General features: G+C 51.2%; 1 protein-coding gene across 6 annotated transcripts in view; it reads left to right on the forward strand.

Moving 5' to 3' along the window:
- The window catches only part of ARHGAP39 (Rho GTPase activating protein 39), a 370,894-nt gene that overhangs the window by 215,453 nt on the left and 139,942 nt on the right, over positions 1 to 15,499 (forward strand). For all 6 annotated transcript variants that reach the window (XR_005593866.1, XM_039523605.1, XM_039523606.1 and 3 more), the window contains exon 4: positions 10,610 to 12,017. Coding sequence is in view for 5 of the 6 variants with exons in the window: in XM_039523605.1 (XP_039379539.1) it covers positions 10,610 to 12,017 (1,408 nt within the window). In the remaining variant the exon portion in view is untranslated. The remainder of the gene's footprint in view (positions 1 to 10,609; positions 12,018 to 15,499) is intronic.

A 15,499-nucleotide genomic window follows, 5' to 3' on the forward strand; every position in this document is an offset into this window, starting at 1 on the left:
ATTATAAATATTTGCAGTGTAAAAATAAAGAAATAGTATTTTTCAATTCACCTAATACAAGTACTGTAGTGTAATCTCTTTATCATGAAAGTTGAATTTACAAATGTAGAATTATGTACAAAAAATAACTGTATTCAAAAATAAAACAATGTAAAACTTTAGCACCTACAAGTCCACTCAGTCCTACTTCTTGTTCGGCCAACCGCGAATACAAACAAGTTTGTTTACATTCGCAGGAGATAATGCTGCCCACTTCTGATTTAAAATGTCACCTGAAAGTGAGACTAGGCATTCACATGGCACTGTTGTAGCCAGTGTCACAAGACCTTTATGTGCCAGATGCTCTAAAGCAGGGGTTGGCAACCTTTGGCACGCGGCTTGCCAGGGTAAGCACCCTGGCGGGCCGGGCCGGTTTGTTTACCTGCCGCGTCAGCAGGTTCGGCCAATCGCGGCTCCCACTGGCCGCAATTTGCTGCTCTGGGCCAATGGGGGCGGCGGGAAGTGGCGCGGGCCGAGGGACGTGCTGGCCGCTGCTTCCTGCAGCCCGGAGTGGCGATCTGTGGCCAGTGGGAGCCGTGGTCGGCTGAACCTGCTGACACGGCAGGTAAACAGACTGGCCCGGCCCACCAGGGTGCTTACCCTGGTGAGCCGCGTGCCAAAGGTTGCCGACCCTGCTCTAAAGATTCATATGTCTCTTTATGCTTCAATCACCATTCCAGAGGACATGCGTCCATGCTGATGATGGGTTCTGCTCGATAATGATACAAAGCAGCAGATTGACGCATGTTCATTTTCATCATCTGAGTCAGATCCCACCAGCAGAAGGTTGATTTTCTTTTTAGGTGGTTCGGGTTCTGTTGTTTCCGCCTCAGAGTGTTGCTCTTTTAAGACTTCTGAAAGCATGCTCCATGCCTCGTCCCTCTCAGATTTTGGAAGGCCCTTCCGATTCTTATACCTTGGGTTGCATGCTGTAGCTATATTTAGAAATCTCACATTGGTACCTTCTTTGCATTTTGTCAAATCTACAGTGAAAGTTCTTAAAATAAACATGCTGGGTTATCATCCGAGACTGCTATAACATTAAATATATGGCAGAATGCAGATAAAACACAGAGCAGGAGACACACAATTCTCTTCCCAAGGAGTTCAGTCACTTGCTGGTCCTTGCCCAAGTCAAAACTGACTGATTCTAAGGGACTTTTGTTTTTATTTTATTTTTTTGACATGGTCAGACTGACGGTCATATCGCTTTGTAGAGGGCACTAGGTAGAGTCAAAGATGCCCAGGACCTGGAATATTTATATAATCTTATCTGTTGCTGAAGCTGGAGAGCGCAGTTCCCCCACCAGCTATGTCCACCGCTGTGATACAGGTTCTCGTTTTATTTTGTGATAAGGGGGAGGTTATTTGCTGGGCTCTCTGCTGCCCCAAGCACTACCTTAGCACTACCCCAACTTGAAGCAGCAGAACTGGGATCCCAGCCCTGTTGGTATCATCATGTTGCTGATTGATTGATTGGGAGCTGGACCTGTGTCATCCTGCCACCAGCACAGATGGAAACTCCTGCCTTGTTTGTGTATTTCTGAGTGTGTCATCGTTCCTCCCTTTAGCATCCCTTTCCTGTTGCTCCATGGGCACCCAGCAGTGAAGAGGTGAAGGCCTGAGGGCTGGAGCAGCTCAGCAGGGACTGTGTGGACAGACCGAGGGTTCTACAACTCCTTGTGGCACAGTCCTAAAGAGTTAATATTGCTGAGCTAAGGTTATAATTATTTCTGTCCATGAATTATTAATAAAGAAAAACTATGTTCATTTCATTGCAAATTCCAATTAGAGTTGAAATGGATAACTTGAGGACATGCCACTAGAATGTAAATCACAGGCCTTCCAGCTGCAAGTTGGAAATGCATTGTGCTGGATTCTTTATTCATCTGGGAAAACGTTTCTTACAGTGAACTTCACTTGCATTACCAGGGAAGCTGAAGGCAGGTCTGGTTTCCTGAAGGTCAAACCTTCTTTCTCAGCACAATTGCAGGGGCCAGATCTCTTCCCTGCACAAACCTTGTCCAGCATCACTTTGACTTCATCCCAGAGGTGGGAGTTCACGCTCCTGGGGACTTGGAATTTGGGTTTTGTCAACAGGAGGATGGAGCTTTTATATTAAACCTTCCCAAACCTCCCACTTCTCTCTTTCTTGTCATCCTCCCCTTGCCTGACTTGCTTCCCCCCCGGCCCCAGTCATGAGCACAGGATTGAGCTCCCACTAAAGCGTCATTCGCTCTTTCTCCATCAGGAAAAATAACTACCAGGATGGTCCCAGCTATTTCCTAGCCTGGAGAGCAAGGAATTGAGTACAAGATCCCAGCCCTCTTCAGCATGACACAAAACACAACCACTGCAGCTGGCCCAAAGATTGTTTCTTTGCCTTATGTTCCAGTAAAAGGATGCAGCAATTCTCAGTCCTGCCTGCTCAGGACAAGGCTCTACACAAGGCCCTCCCGCAGCCTGCCCCCCAGATTCCTAATCTGTCAGCTTTTCTTCTTTCTCGTCTCTCTTGCTGCCTCTCACCAACAGAAGTTGCTCCAATAAAAGATATGACCTTACCCTCCCTTGTCTCTCTAATGGCCTGGGACCAGCACAGCTACAACTACCCTGCATGCAGGTTTTCTTCTGGAAACAAAAGTCAGTAAGAGCTTCTCCCTCCTCCTTATTGTACCAGGACTAACCTGTTGAAATAGAAGGGCTTTTATTGGCAAAGCCTATGGTTTCCTGCTGAGATGATCTGATGTCCACAGAGCTATTTGTGTTCCATTGCACTAGGTTCCCCATTTGACTGCATCGTGGGTAAAAGCACTGCATCAGGTGATGGTGGATAAACGTAACGGTATTAAGTGAATTATTTTTCTTAATTATGAGATGTAAATAAATGAGCAAATAAAACAGGCAGCACAAGTTGTTACTCGTCAGCTCTAAGTAGCATAGACTGCAAGCAGGCAGTATAGAATAACCTTTCTTGCCACTTCCTCTTAAGGACTGGCTGCCATTGGAGGCAGCATACTGGTCTAGCTAGAGCCCAGTGGTCTTGGTTCTGTTTAGCAATTCCATGTGCCTGTTGTCCTCCCATCTTGCTGCATCAATTAGACCATAGTCTCTGCCCCAAAGAGGAGGGGATCTTACTGTAAACTAGCACAGTCCCAGGCACAATGGTACTTCTTGGTGCCATGGTAACAGGGCCACCCAGAGGATTCAGGGGGCCTGGGGCAAAGCAATTTCAGGGGCCCCTTCCATAAAAAAAAGTTGCAATACTATAGAATACTATATTCTTGTGGGGGACCCTGCAGGGCCTGGGGCAAATTGCGCCCCCCTCCCCGCCCCGGGCAGCCCTGCATGGTAATGCAAGTAATTGATGTTTTCTCTCATGCTGTCAAATGTCTGAACTCACCAAAAATTTAATCATATTTTTTTGGGTCCTGGAAACCAGCTGAAGCTATTTAACTGCTTCACTGCCATCTGCCAGGGCAGTGCTCCAAGAGAAGGCTGCAGTGGTGGCAACTAGCCAGTAGGCTGAAGGCAGCGTGTAATTGACATGAAACTGCCCTTGTTTATTACAGAGATGCAGCCTATGGAGACTACAGGTCCCAGCATACTATGTGTCTAGCTGCTTGGCTCAAGATAGCACATGGCATGCTGGGACCTGTAGTCTCTGGGGTAGTCACTGGCTGCATTATATAACTCTGTGTGCCCTTTGTCCCACACACCATGCTTTGGCCATCCTCAGTACAGACTATAGGACAACATTCCCTCAGTGCCCTTTCTACCTTCTACAGTGCCAGCACTCCATCACCATTCCAATCAAACCTCAGTCCTTGGAAGGGGAATTTCCTTGGATGGCGACTGGCAACTGTGTCAGGTTAAAACTCTTAGGATTTAAAAAAGAAGAAAAAATGTCATCCCTGCCAGCCCCAGTCCAGTCCTCTGACACCGCACTTCCACCAGATGCAGCGCTGGATCACATAGGTTTAGAGTAGCAACGGCAACAAGGCTGAACAGCATCATCTCAGGGCAACACTGTCATTAGCCAATTTCTTGTTAAAGGGGAAATGCAGGAGGGTGATTATTTACTGCAAATATGCCTTTGAGCCATCCCCACTGAACATCAGCGAGGTGCTTTTATTCTTTCATTCCCTTGTTAGTGTTTGGCTTTCTCCAGGGGTGAAAGTAACTTACAGGATTTACCTGTACTGCTGGAGTCCTGAGGGGGGCGTGGCCTCCGGAAGGGGCGTGGCCTCAAGATTTAAAGGCCCTGGGGCACCAGGTGTGGCTGGGAGACCCAGGGCCTCCCAGCTGCAGAGGTAGCTGGGAGGCCCTCAGAGCTCAGGGGCAAATTAAAGGGCTCGGGGCTCCGGCTGCCGCGGGAAACCCTGAGCTTTGCGGCGCTGGGGCAGGTATTTAAAGGGCCAAGAGCTCCTGCCACTGAGGGGAGCTCCAAGCCCTTTAAATCCTGGCCCCAGCCCAGCCACTGGAGCCGCGGCCGGGATTCAAAGGGCTCTGGGCTGCCCGCAGCGGCAGGGAGCTCTGAGCCCTTTAAATCTCAGCTGCGGTGGGGGGTTTAAAGGGCTCTGGGATAACCGCAGCCGCGGCAGCCCAGAGCCCTTTAAATCCGGCCCCAGCCCGGCCGCCGGAGCCGCGGGCGGGGGGTTTAAAGGGCTCTGGGCTGCCAGCTGTGGTGGGGAGCCCAGAGCCCTTTAAATACCTGCTGTAAAAGCTGGTGCAGTCTGGCACGGCGTACTGGCTCTTGCTGGTACGCTGTACCGGCTTACTTTCACCTCTGGCTTTCTCAAGCTGCCCTGTTTGCAGTCGCCTCCCAGCAGCAGGAGTGTCAGATTGGCTTAGCGGCAGCGATAGGCAGAAGAGTGTGTGCAGGGCTGTCACATTTCTTTCCCCTGCTTACTTCTGATTCAATTTTGTGTGTTAGTGTGGTGTTTGATGGGAATCTTGTGCAGTGAATTGATGTGTCTGAAGTCTGGTTTGCAGTTCAGTCGACATCAGTGCTATTCCTGCATGTTGGAGGAGGCATCAGAAAGTAACGTAGTGATGGTTTGGGGCAATATGTTGTGTCTTGGTTCCAGTGCAATGCATACTGTGCCACATTAGCTCCCGGGGTTGAAATAAAGTGTTACATAAAATCATAGAAGTGTAGGACTGGAAGGGACCTCGAGAAATCTCCTAGTCCAGTCCCCAGCACTCATGATGTAACCGGTTGGGAAATTTTCAGTAGAAGAATTGTAAACTGAGTACTATGTAGGTGAGGCAGAGTAGGGGAAAATGACCTTTAGCATCAGCAGAACTAAATAATTAACATCTTACCATCTGCATCTGTGGAGCCCGATTCTGCTCTCATTTACCTCTGTGTAAATCTGCAGTAAATCCAGTGTCTTCTTTGGAACTCAGACTCCATTGCTGGTTTATGCTCTGTATGTACAGTGAGCAGCATTTTTTTAAATGGAAAGAACCCTAAACACAGCCCCAGAAATGGCCGCACCTGGTGAAGATGAAAGTGCTGCACTTGTATTCCCTCTCGTTTTCTGCATTGTGTCTGGGAACTGCGCCGTTCTATACCTAGTTTGTCAGCTTGGTCACCTCTCACCACAACCAGTGACCAGACTTGATTCCTTCCGTCCCAGTTCCTTTGCTGCGTGCTGTCTGTTACTTACATAACTGGCTGCTCCCTTTATTGGCCAGAGTTGTGCTGCAATCCTGAGTCCGGGAAATAATGCTACAAGAATGAACTGCGTTGTGTTTGGCTGTGGAATTGATCTCTCATGGTCTGGTTAGACTCTCCATTTTCGGTTGTTTCTATTTGTTAAATATTGTATTTTGAAATAGTACGAATTAGCTTTGACCTCCTGTGACAGCTGAATTTACCCTGGAATTTCCTTTTCCCATTCTGTGTATATGAAACACAAGTGCCATGCTAACCCCAGCTGCCCTGACATGGTAGCTATGTGGGGGGTTTATTGGTGTGCACTCTTGTGAAGGTGTAACTCAGCGAAGAGGAGCAGCTGGGTGTGATGGGAAGGAAGCAATAAACTCTCACAGACTCCTGGAGGCTTGTACCCTTGCAAACAAATGGGACAGTGTGGCTGAAATAGCAAAGCCAGTGGCCCCATGCAGTGCCCAATATGAGAGGCCATATTTCTCCAGGGGAAAGGAGGGCTTTAAAAATGTCCATAATAGATTTCTCTGCGTTTTGAGTTGTCTATTGGGGTCCATAAACATCAAGCAGCCATCCCGATAAACAAAGCTGTTGGTCCTAAATCATTTTTATGTGTGTTTGTGCTTTGTTGTTATGGAGCAGGTGCCCTGTGGTACTGGGGCGTAAAACAATCAAGAAACACTTTGTAATGATATCTCTGAGCTGTCTTATCATTTAACTTGGGGGCGGGGAGGAAGGACTGCAAAAGCTTTTCCCCACTCCACCTCCTGAAAAGGAACCAAGTCTGCTGACCCCTTTTGGCCTTAGGACTCACACTCACAAATCACTGGTCGGGCCCCCAAAAGTCACAATTGGCTCAAAAATCATGGGATTTTTAAAAATAATGAACGCTGGGTGCTTTACATCTTGTCTTCTGGATTTTGAGCTCTTAGGATTCTTGCTTCCAAACTTTTCTCCTCAAATGAGGGCTTGAAGCTTGCTTGGTTTTGAGTCATAGCTGAGATGTTTGCCTAATCACATGGCTTTAGAATCTGTGTTCCTTCATGGAAAGCACCAAATGTTGTGAGACCTGCAATACAATCATGCGAGTTGGCAACACTGGGAAGGTGGCAAGAGAGTTGTTCAAGAGACGCCTCCAATTTACTGGACTCACCTCACAATAAAAAGTAGGGAGGGAGCAATGGGAGAAGAGGGTCTCTCACTTTCTCTTCTGAAGACCTTGCTAAGGACCAGGGCTAAAGACTTTCCTCAGTAAATGAATGCGAAGATTCACCTTGACATTTTTAGTTCCTTTGGCTGGGCAGGGCAGGGTCCGGAGCCTGGCTCTGTGCTGGGCAGGGAATTCTGTGGGAGGAGTGGAAACCCTTTGGCTCACTTAACTGCCCTGTAACAGGAGTGGGAATGTGGAAGGGGTGGTGTTGCACAGTGAATATGGGGCTCTGGTCTGTGTTTTACTGATTTAAAGCACTTTGCTGGTTGGTGCCCGTAGGAATTTCTCCAGTAAATGAAACTGAAGCCAATGGGAGCTGGGGGGGGTGGTGCCTATGGGCAAGAGCAGCACATGGAGCCTCCTCGCCCCCCCACCTAGGAGCCGGACCTGCTGGCTGCTTCCGGGGCGCAGTGCGGTGCCAGGCCAGGCAGGCAGCCTGCCTTACCCCGCTGCGCCGCTGACCGGGAGCTGCCCGAGGTAAGCCCCCAACCACGAGCCCCAACCCCCTGCCCCACCCCTGAGCCTGCCCGACCCGGAGCCCCCTCCTGCACCCCAAACCCCTATCCCTGGCCCCACCCCAGAGCCCGCAGCCCCAGCCCAGAGCCCTCAGGCCCCCTCCCACACCCTGAACCCCTCATCCCGAGCCCCACCTAGAGCCCTCACCCCCTCCTGCACCCCAACCCCTGCCTCAACCCACAGCCCCCTTCCGCACTCCTAATCCCTTGGCCCCAACCCCAAGCCTGGAGCCCCCTCCTGCTCCCCAAACCCCTCATCCCCAGTCCCACCCCAGAGCCCGCACCCCCAGCTGGAGCCCTCACCTTCTCCTGTACCTCAACTCCCTGCCCCAGCCTGGAACCCCCTCCCGCACCCTGAACCCCCCATTTCTGGCCCCACCCCAGAGCCCGCACCCCCTGTTAGAGCCCTCACCCCCTCTTGCACCCCAGCCTCCTGGCCCAGCCCAGTGAAAGTGAGTGAAGGGGAGGGGGAGAGTGCGCCACAGAGGGAGGGGGAATGTAGTGAGTGGGGGTGGGGCCCTGGAGAAGGGGCGGAGCCCCAGGGAAGGGGCGGGGTTAGGATGTTCAGTTTTGTGTGATTAGAAAGTTGGCAGCCCTAGGTGATGCGTACCTTAAACTTTTAGTCCTGTGGCTAAAAGACTTGCCTGGGATGTAGAAGACCCAGGTTCAGTTCCCCCCTCTGCCTGATGTGGGGAGAGATTTTGAATAGGGGTCCCCCATCTTTCAGAAATATGCTGTAGCCACTGAGCTATGGGATAGCCTGATGTGGGGCCCCCTCTGCCTCTCCTCTAGAAGCTGTTCCATTGTGTGTAAATAATGAAGCGTGATTGAAGTAGGGAGGCTGGACCTGGGGGCTCCCACCTCCCCAGGTAGGCGCTCGGAGCACAGAATCATTCCTCCTCACTGGTCCCATTACTGAGACACTGTGGAACAGTTCCAGCAGGAGAGACTGAGGGAACCCCTCATCAGCACTCTCCCGAGAGGTGGGAGACCCCTATGCAAATCCTTTCTCCCCCTCTGGCAGAGATGGCGGAATTGAACTTGGGTCTCCCACATCCCACTGAGCACTGGCCTAAAAGTTATACGGTTTGTATCCCTTCCACCGGATTTTTTTGACATGCTCAGAGGCTGCTTGCTGGATCCCATCCAGCATGTGACTTAGGCGGCTGAATGCCTGTCTTCCCCCTGTTCCTGAATTGCTTTGGGGCATAGGCAGGAGGTAAGTGTCCAGATGCGTAGAGGGAGACAGCCATGGGCATGCCCCAGGTTAGGCGCTATGGGAACTTTTACAATGGCAGATTAGGCTCCAAATGAGTTTAGATGGCAGCCAAGTGGGAGTTTTGTGGGTCACAGTAGTGCCCCGCAGAGGGATTTCGACTCTTAACTGGAGTTTAGGCACCTAAGTTGCTTTGTGGATTTCACCCAGAGAGATTTAAGGTCAAAAGTGTCCACTAAGTTTGGATGCCCAATTTGAGATGTGTGGGGACTTGATTTCTGGAGTACTAAGCAGCATATGACATCTTTGTATGTTCAAAGCACGGCTTCCATTGACTTCGGGCATGTGTGCGGCACTTCTGCAATGAGACAAGGGGTCTCAAGTTGGATATCCTGAAAATGAGGAACGTGCGATTAGAGACCATCCGTGAAAAGTTGGTTTAAGTGACTTGCCCAGCATCACGCACACACTCTGTGGCAGGTGGGGATAGAATCCAGTTCTCCAGGGAAGCCTTAACCATGAGACCATCCTTTCTCTTCCTGCAGTCCCCTGCCTCATTCACTGCCACCCCTCAGCTTGTTCAGCAAACGAGGCAGGGAGCCTATGGAATACACTCTCATTCCCTACACAGCCTTGACTTGTTCCTAGAGCCGCTCTGTCCTGTGCACTGAATGAGGCGCGGCTCTTGTGGGAAAAGCAGTATGTGATCATGTCCTTAAAAGACTGTCATAAAGTGCAAACAAAAGGGGGCGTTCTGTAACTTCTGAGTGCTCGACTTTGCAATTTGAATTCTTACCATAGTTTTTGCACACAGAGCGCCACAGTAGTGTGTGGTGCTTCAGACAGACAGACAGACAGACAGACAGACAAACTAGGCCCAGGCCAAGGCTTTCAGGTGTGACTAGTGAATCTGGCTGCCTCCATTGAGACACCTTAGGGCCTGATGTTTAGAAAGTGCCAAGCTACCAGCCCACTGAGAATCAGACCCCTTTAAAGTGTCTCAATTCGGGCATTCAAAATCACTACCCCAGATCCCTTCCATGGGGGGCTTACAACCCACAGCTCAGTTCTCCAGAGCAAGGCACTTATAAACCCAGTCCGGGCACTCAAAGCCTTTGACCTGTGACCTCCCTTGGGTTAAAATGGTTCCATGTGGTTCTGTTTTGGTTGCTGGTCACTTGAATTAGTTATGTTAAATCCACCAAAGCAGTTCCGGCCATGTGTGCGGTAGCTCAGCGATGAGTCCTTCTCTGCGTGTGCCCCAGCAGCAGTTGAGAGGCTCCCTCGATGTAACTGTCTGGGGAACAGTGCCAAGTGAGCTCAGTGGAGGGCGTTAGACAGGAGCTTGCTACCTTCAAGGATCTGGCAGAGGCTGACTTCACTGTCTCAGCTGCTGGGCTAGGCCCATCACTCTTGCTGGGGGAGTGGAGAAAGGTTGGCCGCCTTCTGGGAACCTTTGTTTCTGTGCAAATGGAATGTGTGTTAAATAATTGTGTTGGAAAGCCAGGTGCGTAGAGCACGGCACAGAACTTCAGAGCTCTTCTGCTAACTCACCAGGATACCCAGACCAAATGGCTCCTGTCACCTCCAACTCAGGTGAATAAAAGGTTTAAGAGTTTCTAAGGCAGAAGGAACTAGGTAGAGACACAGGAGATCCTGCAGGGAAAAACTCTAGGAACAACTTAACTCAGGAAGCTTGGGCTGAGGTTTTTATTTGGAAGGAACTAAATTTGGATGTCTCCGGTGTGTATGTCTGTGCTGGGAGCAGGGTGGGGATGCCACCTGCTTATGCTAGTGTATGTGCCCCTGGGAGGTGGAAGTGGGTATCTTTTGGAAACCTAACACACAGTATAAAAATTCTCAGGCAAATGCTCTTTATTCTTTGCATGAAAACACCCCACTCCCCCTGTCCCTCCCTTTCTGACGATGGCTTGTGTGTTCTCTGCCTCGCACAGGACGTCCTCCCTGCGATGGAACACCGGCACCAAGGAACGCATGCTGATTAAGGTGACGGACCGTGAGCCGAGCTTCCTCATGCACCAGGGCAATGGCTACACCACCGACAACCAGCAGGGGACCCGCTCACGGAGGCCGTCAGGGGGCCAGCAGTCCCCCAACCTGCAGACGTTTGCCCCTGACACTGACAACTCCGTCTTCTTCCCTGAGAGGAAGCAGTCTCCCTTCTTGAAAAGGGCTGACCACGTGGGCAGCTGCTCCCCGCTGCTCGGTCGGGGGGATTCGTTCTGCTCCCCGCTCCAGTCCCAGCACCGGAAGCACTCGAGTGAGTCGCAGCCATCTTCTCCTCGCTACGCCTATGAGCCCCCCTTGTACGAGGAGCCCCCCATGGAGTACCAGGCCCCCATCTATGACGAGCCCCCGGTGGACATGCAGTATGAAGCCAGCGGCAACTACAAGGCGGGCTCCCCGCAGAAATCACCCATCCGCAAACCCCACCCATTCTTGCAGTCGCCCAAGCAGGGCCCCAACTCCCCCTACCAGCAGCTGGTGCTGACCAAACAGAAATGCCCCGAGAGGTTCATGAGCCTGGAGTACAGCCCTGCAGGCAAGGAGTATGTAAGACAGCTGGTTTACGTGGAGCAGTCCGGTTCCAGCCCCAAGCTGAAAACGGGCCTGCGACACAGATACTCCCCTAACCCCATAGGCGGCTCGTACTCACTGCAGCACAGCCCCTGCCTGGTGAGGGACCAGCGCCTGGAGATCAAGTCTGGGGACTACAGCAGCATGGAAGGGGCTGACTTCCGACACAGCCAGCCCGTGAGCCAGGCCTCCCAGGGGGAAGACTCCATGTCATGGTCCAGTCAGCAGGACACCATGTCTTCCACAGGGTACTCACCTAGCACCAGGAAAAGGAAAAGCAGGAAGCCCTCCCTGTCCCACGACCCCAACACCTCCTCCACGGATGGCTCGGGGGATCGGGAGGCGCTCAACGAGCAGCTGATGGCAGAGGAGAGGCCCATGCCCGGCACTTACAGGCCCCAGATGAACCGCACAGAGAGCAAATCCATCGAGGCCGAGGCAGTGCGGGGCTTCCCAGAGCCCTTCCTGGCCCAGGCCCGGCTGGCATGGGAGGCGCAGCAGGCTCACTACCACATGAAGCAGCGGAGCAGCTGGGATTCCCAGAAGGACGGCTCAGGCTATGAGAGCGATGGCGCCTTGCCTTTACCTATGCCCGGCCCCGTGGTGCGGGCCTTCAGCGAGGATGAGGCCCTGGCACAGCAGGAGAGCAAGCACTGGAAGAGGAATACCTTTGAGAAGCTGGGCTTCCCTCAGATCCTGCTGGAGAAGAGTGTGTCTGTGCAGACCAACCTGGCTTCTCCAGAGCCCTACCTGCATCCATCTCAGGTAATACGCACAGCAGGGCAGGGTTTGGCTGTCTGATCTAAGGTGCCCATCACTGCGGGGGCTGGGCATCACACTGTGTCCTGGCGTACCACGCACTTTGTAAGGTGTAAGTGTTACCCCGCACTCATTTACTCACAGTGCAGCACTTACCATGATGCTGTAGCCACGTGGTATCCATCAGGGTTCCCACCTGATTCAGATTTAACACAGCCTTTGCTAGGCGTGTCAGTGCAAATGGGCGGTGGCAGAGTACAGTGCTGCGTGGATACCCTGTGAAAGGCACGTGACTGGCAAAAGCCAGCCCAGAGCGTTTTCAATCCTGACCTGGGGTCCAGCCCCGTGGATCCCTAGGAGTCAATGCAGGGATGTTCCTCAGAGTGTCCTTTCCCAGGGTTGGATCACGGTTCAGGTAACAGCCGTAGCCCACTCGGGACTCCAGCAGGGCACCCCCACATGGTCACATGCAAAAGTAGCTGCTGCCATGCGAATGACTGGCCTAGACTGGCTCTGCAGGATGCTCTGCTCTGCTTTCCGTACTGCTAAGAAAGGCCTCTGGTTTTATTAGCCATTTCTCCTTCCCTGTAAAATACTCCGCCCTGCTGTCACTCTGCAGCAGGATTAACTGCAGGGAGTGAGCGGCTGTCGGGCTCCAGCTGCTCCGCTCAGCTCGCATTGACTTTCTTTCTGAAGTATAGCCCTGTGCCTGAGCTGGATGGGCATGCCCTGGCGCTCCTGCCATGCAGCGGGCTGCTGTGCCAATAAAAAGGGGCCTGTGAACTTTGCAGTCATTGATTCTCCCCACCTGGGGCCTGTATGATGATGATGATTTTTGTATTGAGTGTAAAAGGAAGCTGCTCTGAAGCCAGCAGTACAATTTGCTGTCAGCTCACGACAAGGAAGGCAGGATGGGGAGTGCACTTGGCTCCTCAGGCAGAAGCTGCATGCATGGTGAAGACTGCTTAAGTGGGAATAAGGAGTGCTGTCTGCCTCTTAGCAGCTGCTAGCCCGGAGGCTGCGGCAGGGGCCGTAACAGCTTCCTTGGAATTTCCAGACTCCTCCCTACTGTTCTCTAAGGGTGGCGGGAAGCCACTCTGCACAGAGATCTCCATCGCCAGGACCGCAAAGCCTAAGGCTTTTAATTGGCCAAGGGGCTGATTCCGCTCCCACTGACACCAGTGGAAAAGTCACCGTTGACCTTAGTGGGTGCAGGATCTAGCACTAAATAACCCTCCTGAGACACTCTGGATCATAGTCAGGGTGAGACTACCCCATTTCACTGCGCTGGTGAGCCAGACACACAAGGGTCTTCATGGCAGAGTTTCTATAAAGAGTAAAGGGAAACCATAGAACATTTAGGAGAGGAAATCCTGATTCAGAACACTCCAGCACTGTTCCTGGTAACACACTTGAGAACCTTGTATGACAGGTACTAAGGAAGTGCAAAGTAGCATTCCCCTTAGAAATAGTGGAGATCTATATCCGCCTCCTCCCGCACCTGGGTGGACCCCCATCTGTTAATGTAAGGGCTGGGTTGGATCCTTGAATGCTCAGGGAACTGCTGTGGTCAGACGCTATTTCCAGCTGCATGTGGCGAGAAGGTTGCACCTGTCTTTTCACATGCAGGACCTGGCTACAATGATCCATGCCATTGGCACCTCCAGATTAGACTCTGACTGTGACCTCAGCGGCATTTGCACCTGGAGACCTTTTGGAAATTTATATTATTAAATGGAGCTTCATATTGACAGCACGTCCCAGTGGGGCTGAATGGTCTGTGCTTGCCAATGGGTACTGGTGCCCAGGGAGAATCAAAGGGATTGGCCTATTGTATGCAGTTCTAAACAGGCTGGGCCTGGCTACCCGAGACATCTCTCTACCCAGCAGGTGTCATGGCAGCTTTGACCTTTCAGGTTGCTAATAGCCCCCTAGTTTGGTGGCACGGCACATTACTCAACTCACTGTCCTGGCCCAGCAAAGCCCTTGTAGGATTTGCCACAGTTGATCAGACCTGAGGTCCGTGTAGTCCAGTGTCCTGTCTGTGACAGTGGTCAGGACTAAGTGCTTCAGAGGACAGTACAAGAAACCCCGCAGTAGGTAGATGTGGTGTAACCTGCCTTCCCACGTTAGGTCTTTCTTTTAATCCCTACTAGTCAGAGATTGGCTTAAATTCCAAAGCAGGAGGTTTAATACCCCTTCCAAAAACTGTGTTGGCATTAGCTATAACTCTGGATAATCTAGCTATGCATATAAATATCTAGTCCCTTTTGGAATCTTGCTAAGTTTTTGGGCACAATGACATCATGTGGCGTTGAGTTCCACAGTCTGATTATGCATGTGGAAAAATATTTCCTTTTTGTTGGTTTTGAATGTGTCACCTTCTGAATTCCACTGAATGTCCCCTTGTTATTGTGTTATGAGATATGGAGATGTGGTGGGCGTGTTTTTCGAACAGACTCCAAGGTTCATGTGTGAGGGAGTGGAGCCTGGGGAGTTTATCCTGGCTGACATGGATTTTGTGGGTGGGGATCAGTCTGAACCACCTGATAGAGTGGGTGGTTATTGTGTCCTGTGGAAATCTATCCAAGCAAATAGAGCTTTGAGAGAATGAGTAGCCCTCGGGAACTCTGGGTTCAGTTCCCAGCTCAGCCACAGACTCCCTGTGTGACCTTGGGCAAGTCACTTAACCTCCTTGGCCTTCAGTTCCCATCTGTAAGACTGACACAATACTTCCCCCTCTGTCTGTGTAACCTGTAAGCTCCCTGGGACCAAGGGTGTTCTCTCACTGTGTGTCCGTGCAATGCCTAGCCCACAGCGGGCCCAGCCCTAGGCTGGAGTCTCTAGGTGTGGCTCTTATACAAACACTGATGGCAGGATAAGGGGGGTGCATTTAAAAGAATCCCTCCAGAATTATCTGGTCCTTGGGGAAAAAATTGAAAATCAACCCAAGTTCTCATCTTGTAGGGAAAAAACAGCTGGAAAATGTGGGCTTAATTGTAGCCAGTGTGTATTTTCTGGCTGTTTTTAGAACTGTGAAAAGATTTCTGCTTGAATATTTTCCATGGTTCCGAAAACCCTTTCTTTTGCTGATGCTGATCTTGGGAGCTGAAAGCAGGACTGCTGTGTTTCACCTTTGTGCCTGCACACTGGTTTGTTGTAGGGTTGCTGAGAGTGCTGGACTGCTGCAGTTGATTTGTTTTCTGAGAGAAGAAAAACTCTGTATGAATAAATGCATAGGGCTTGCAAAGAGACTGACGAGAAATGATGAGTCATGTCTTTGAGCCCATCACCACCCTTGACAGCATCTCTTTGCAGGTCAGTTCTACAAGGAAGAAAAATTGTGGCCGTGTGCTCTTTTTATTGCTTCTTGATCCATGATGAAGGGCCTGAAAGGTGTTTTCAAGAGCTGCTATTTTCTGCTTGTTTGTTTGGGCTAGAAATGGGGTGCCAGCTTCCTAAAAGAGCTCAGCACTCAATGGGTGCCA

The sequence above is a fragment of the Mauremys reevesii genome, linkage group 2 (assembly GCF_016161935.1).
Source record: "Mauremys reevesii isolate NIE-2019 linkage group 2, ASM1616193v1, whole genome shotgun sequence".
Taxonomy (NCBI): domain Eukaryota; kingdom Metazoa; phylum Chordata; order Testudines; family Geoemydidae; genus Mauremys; species Mauremys reevesii.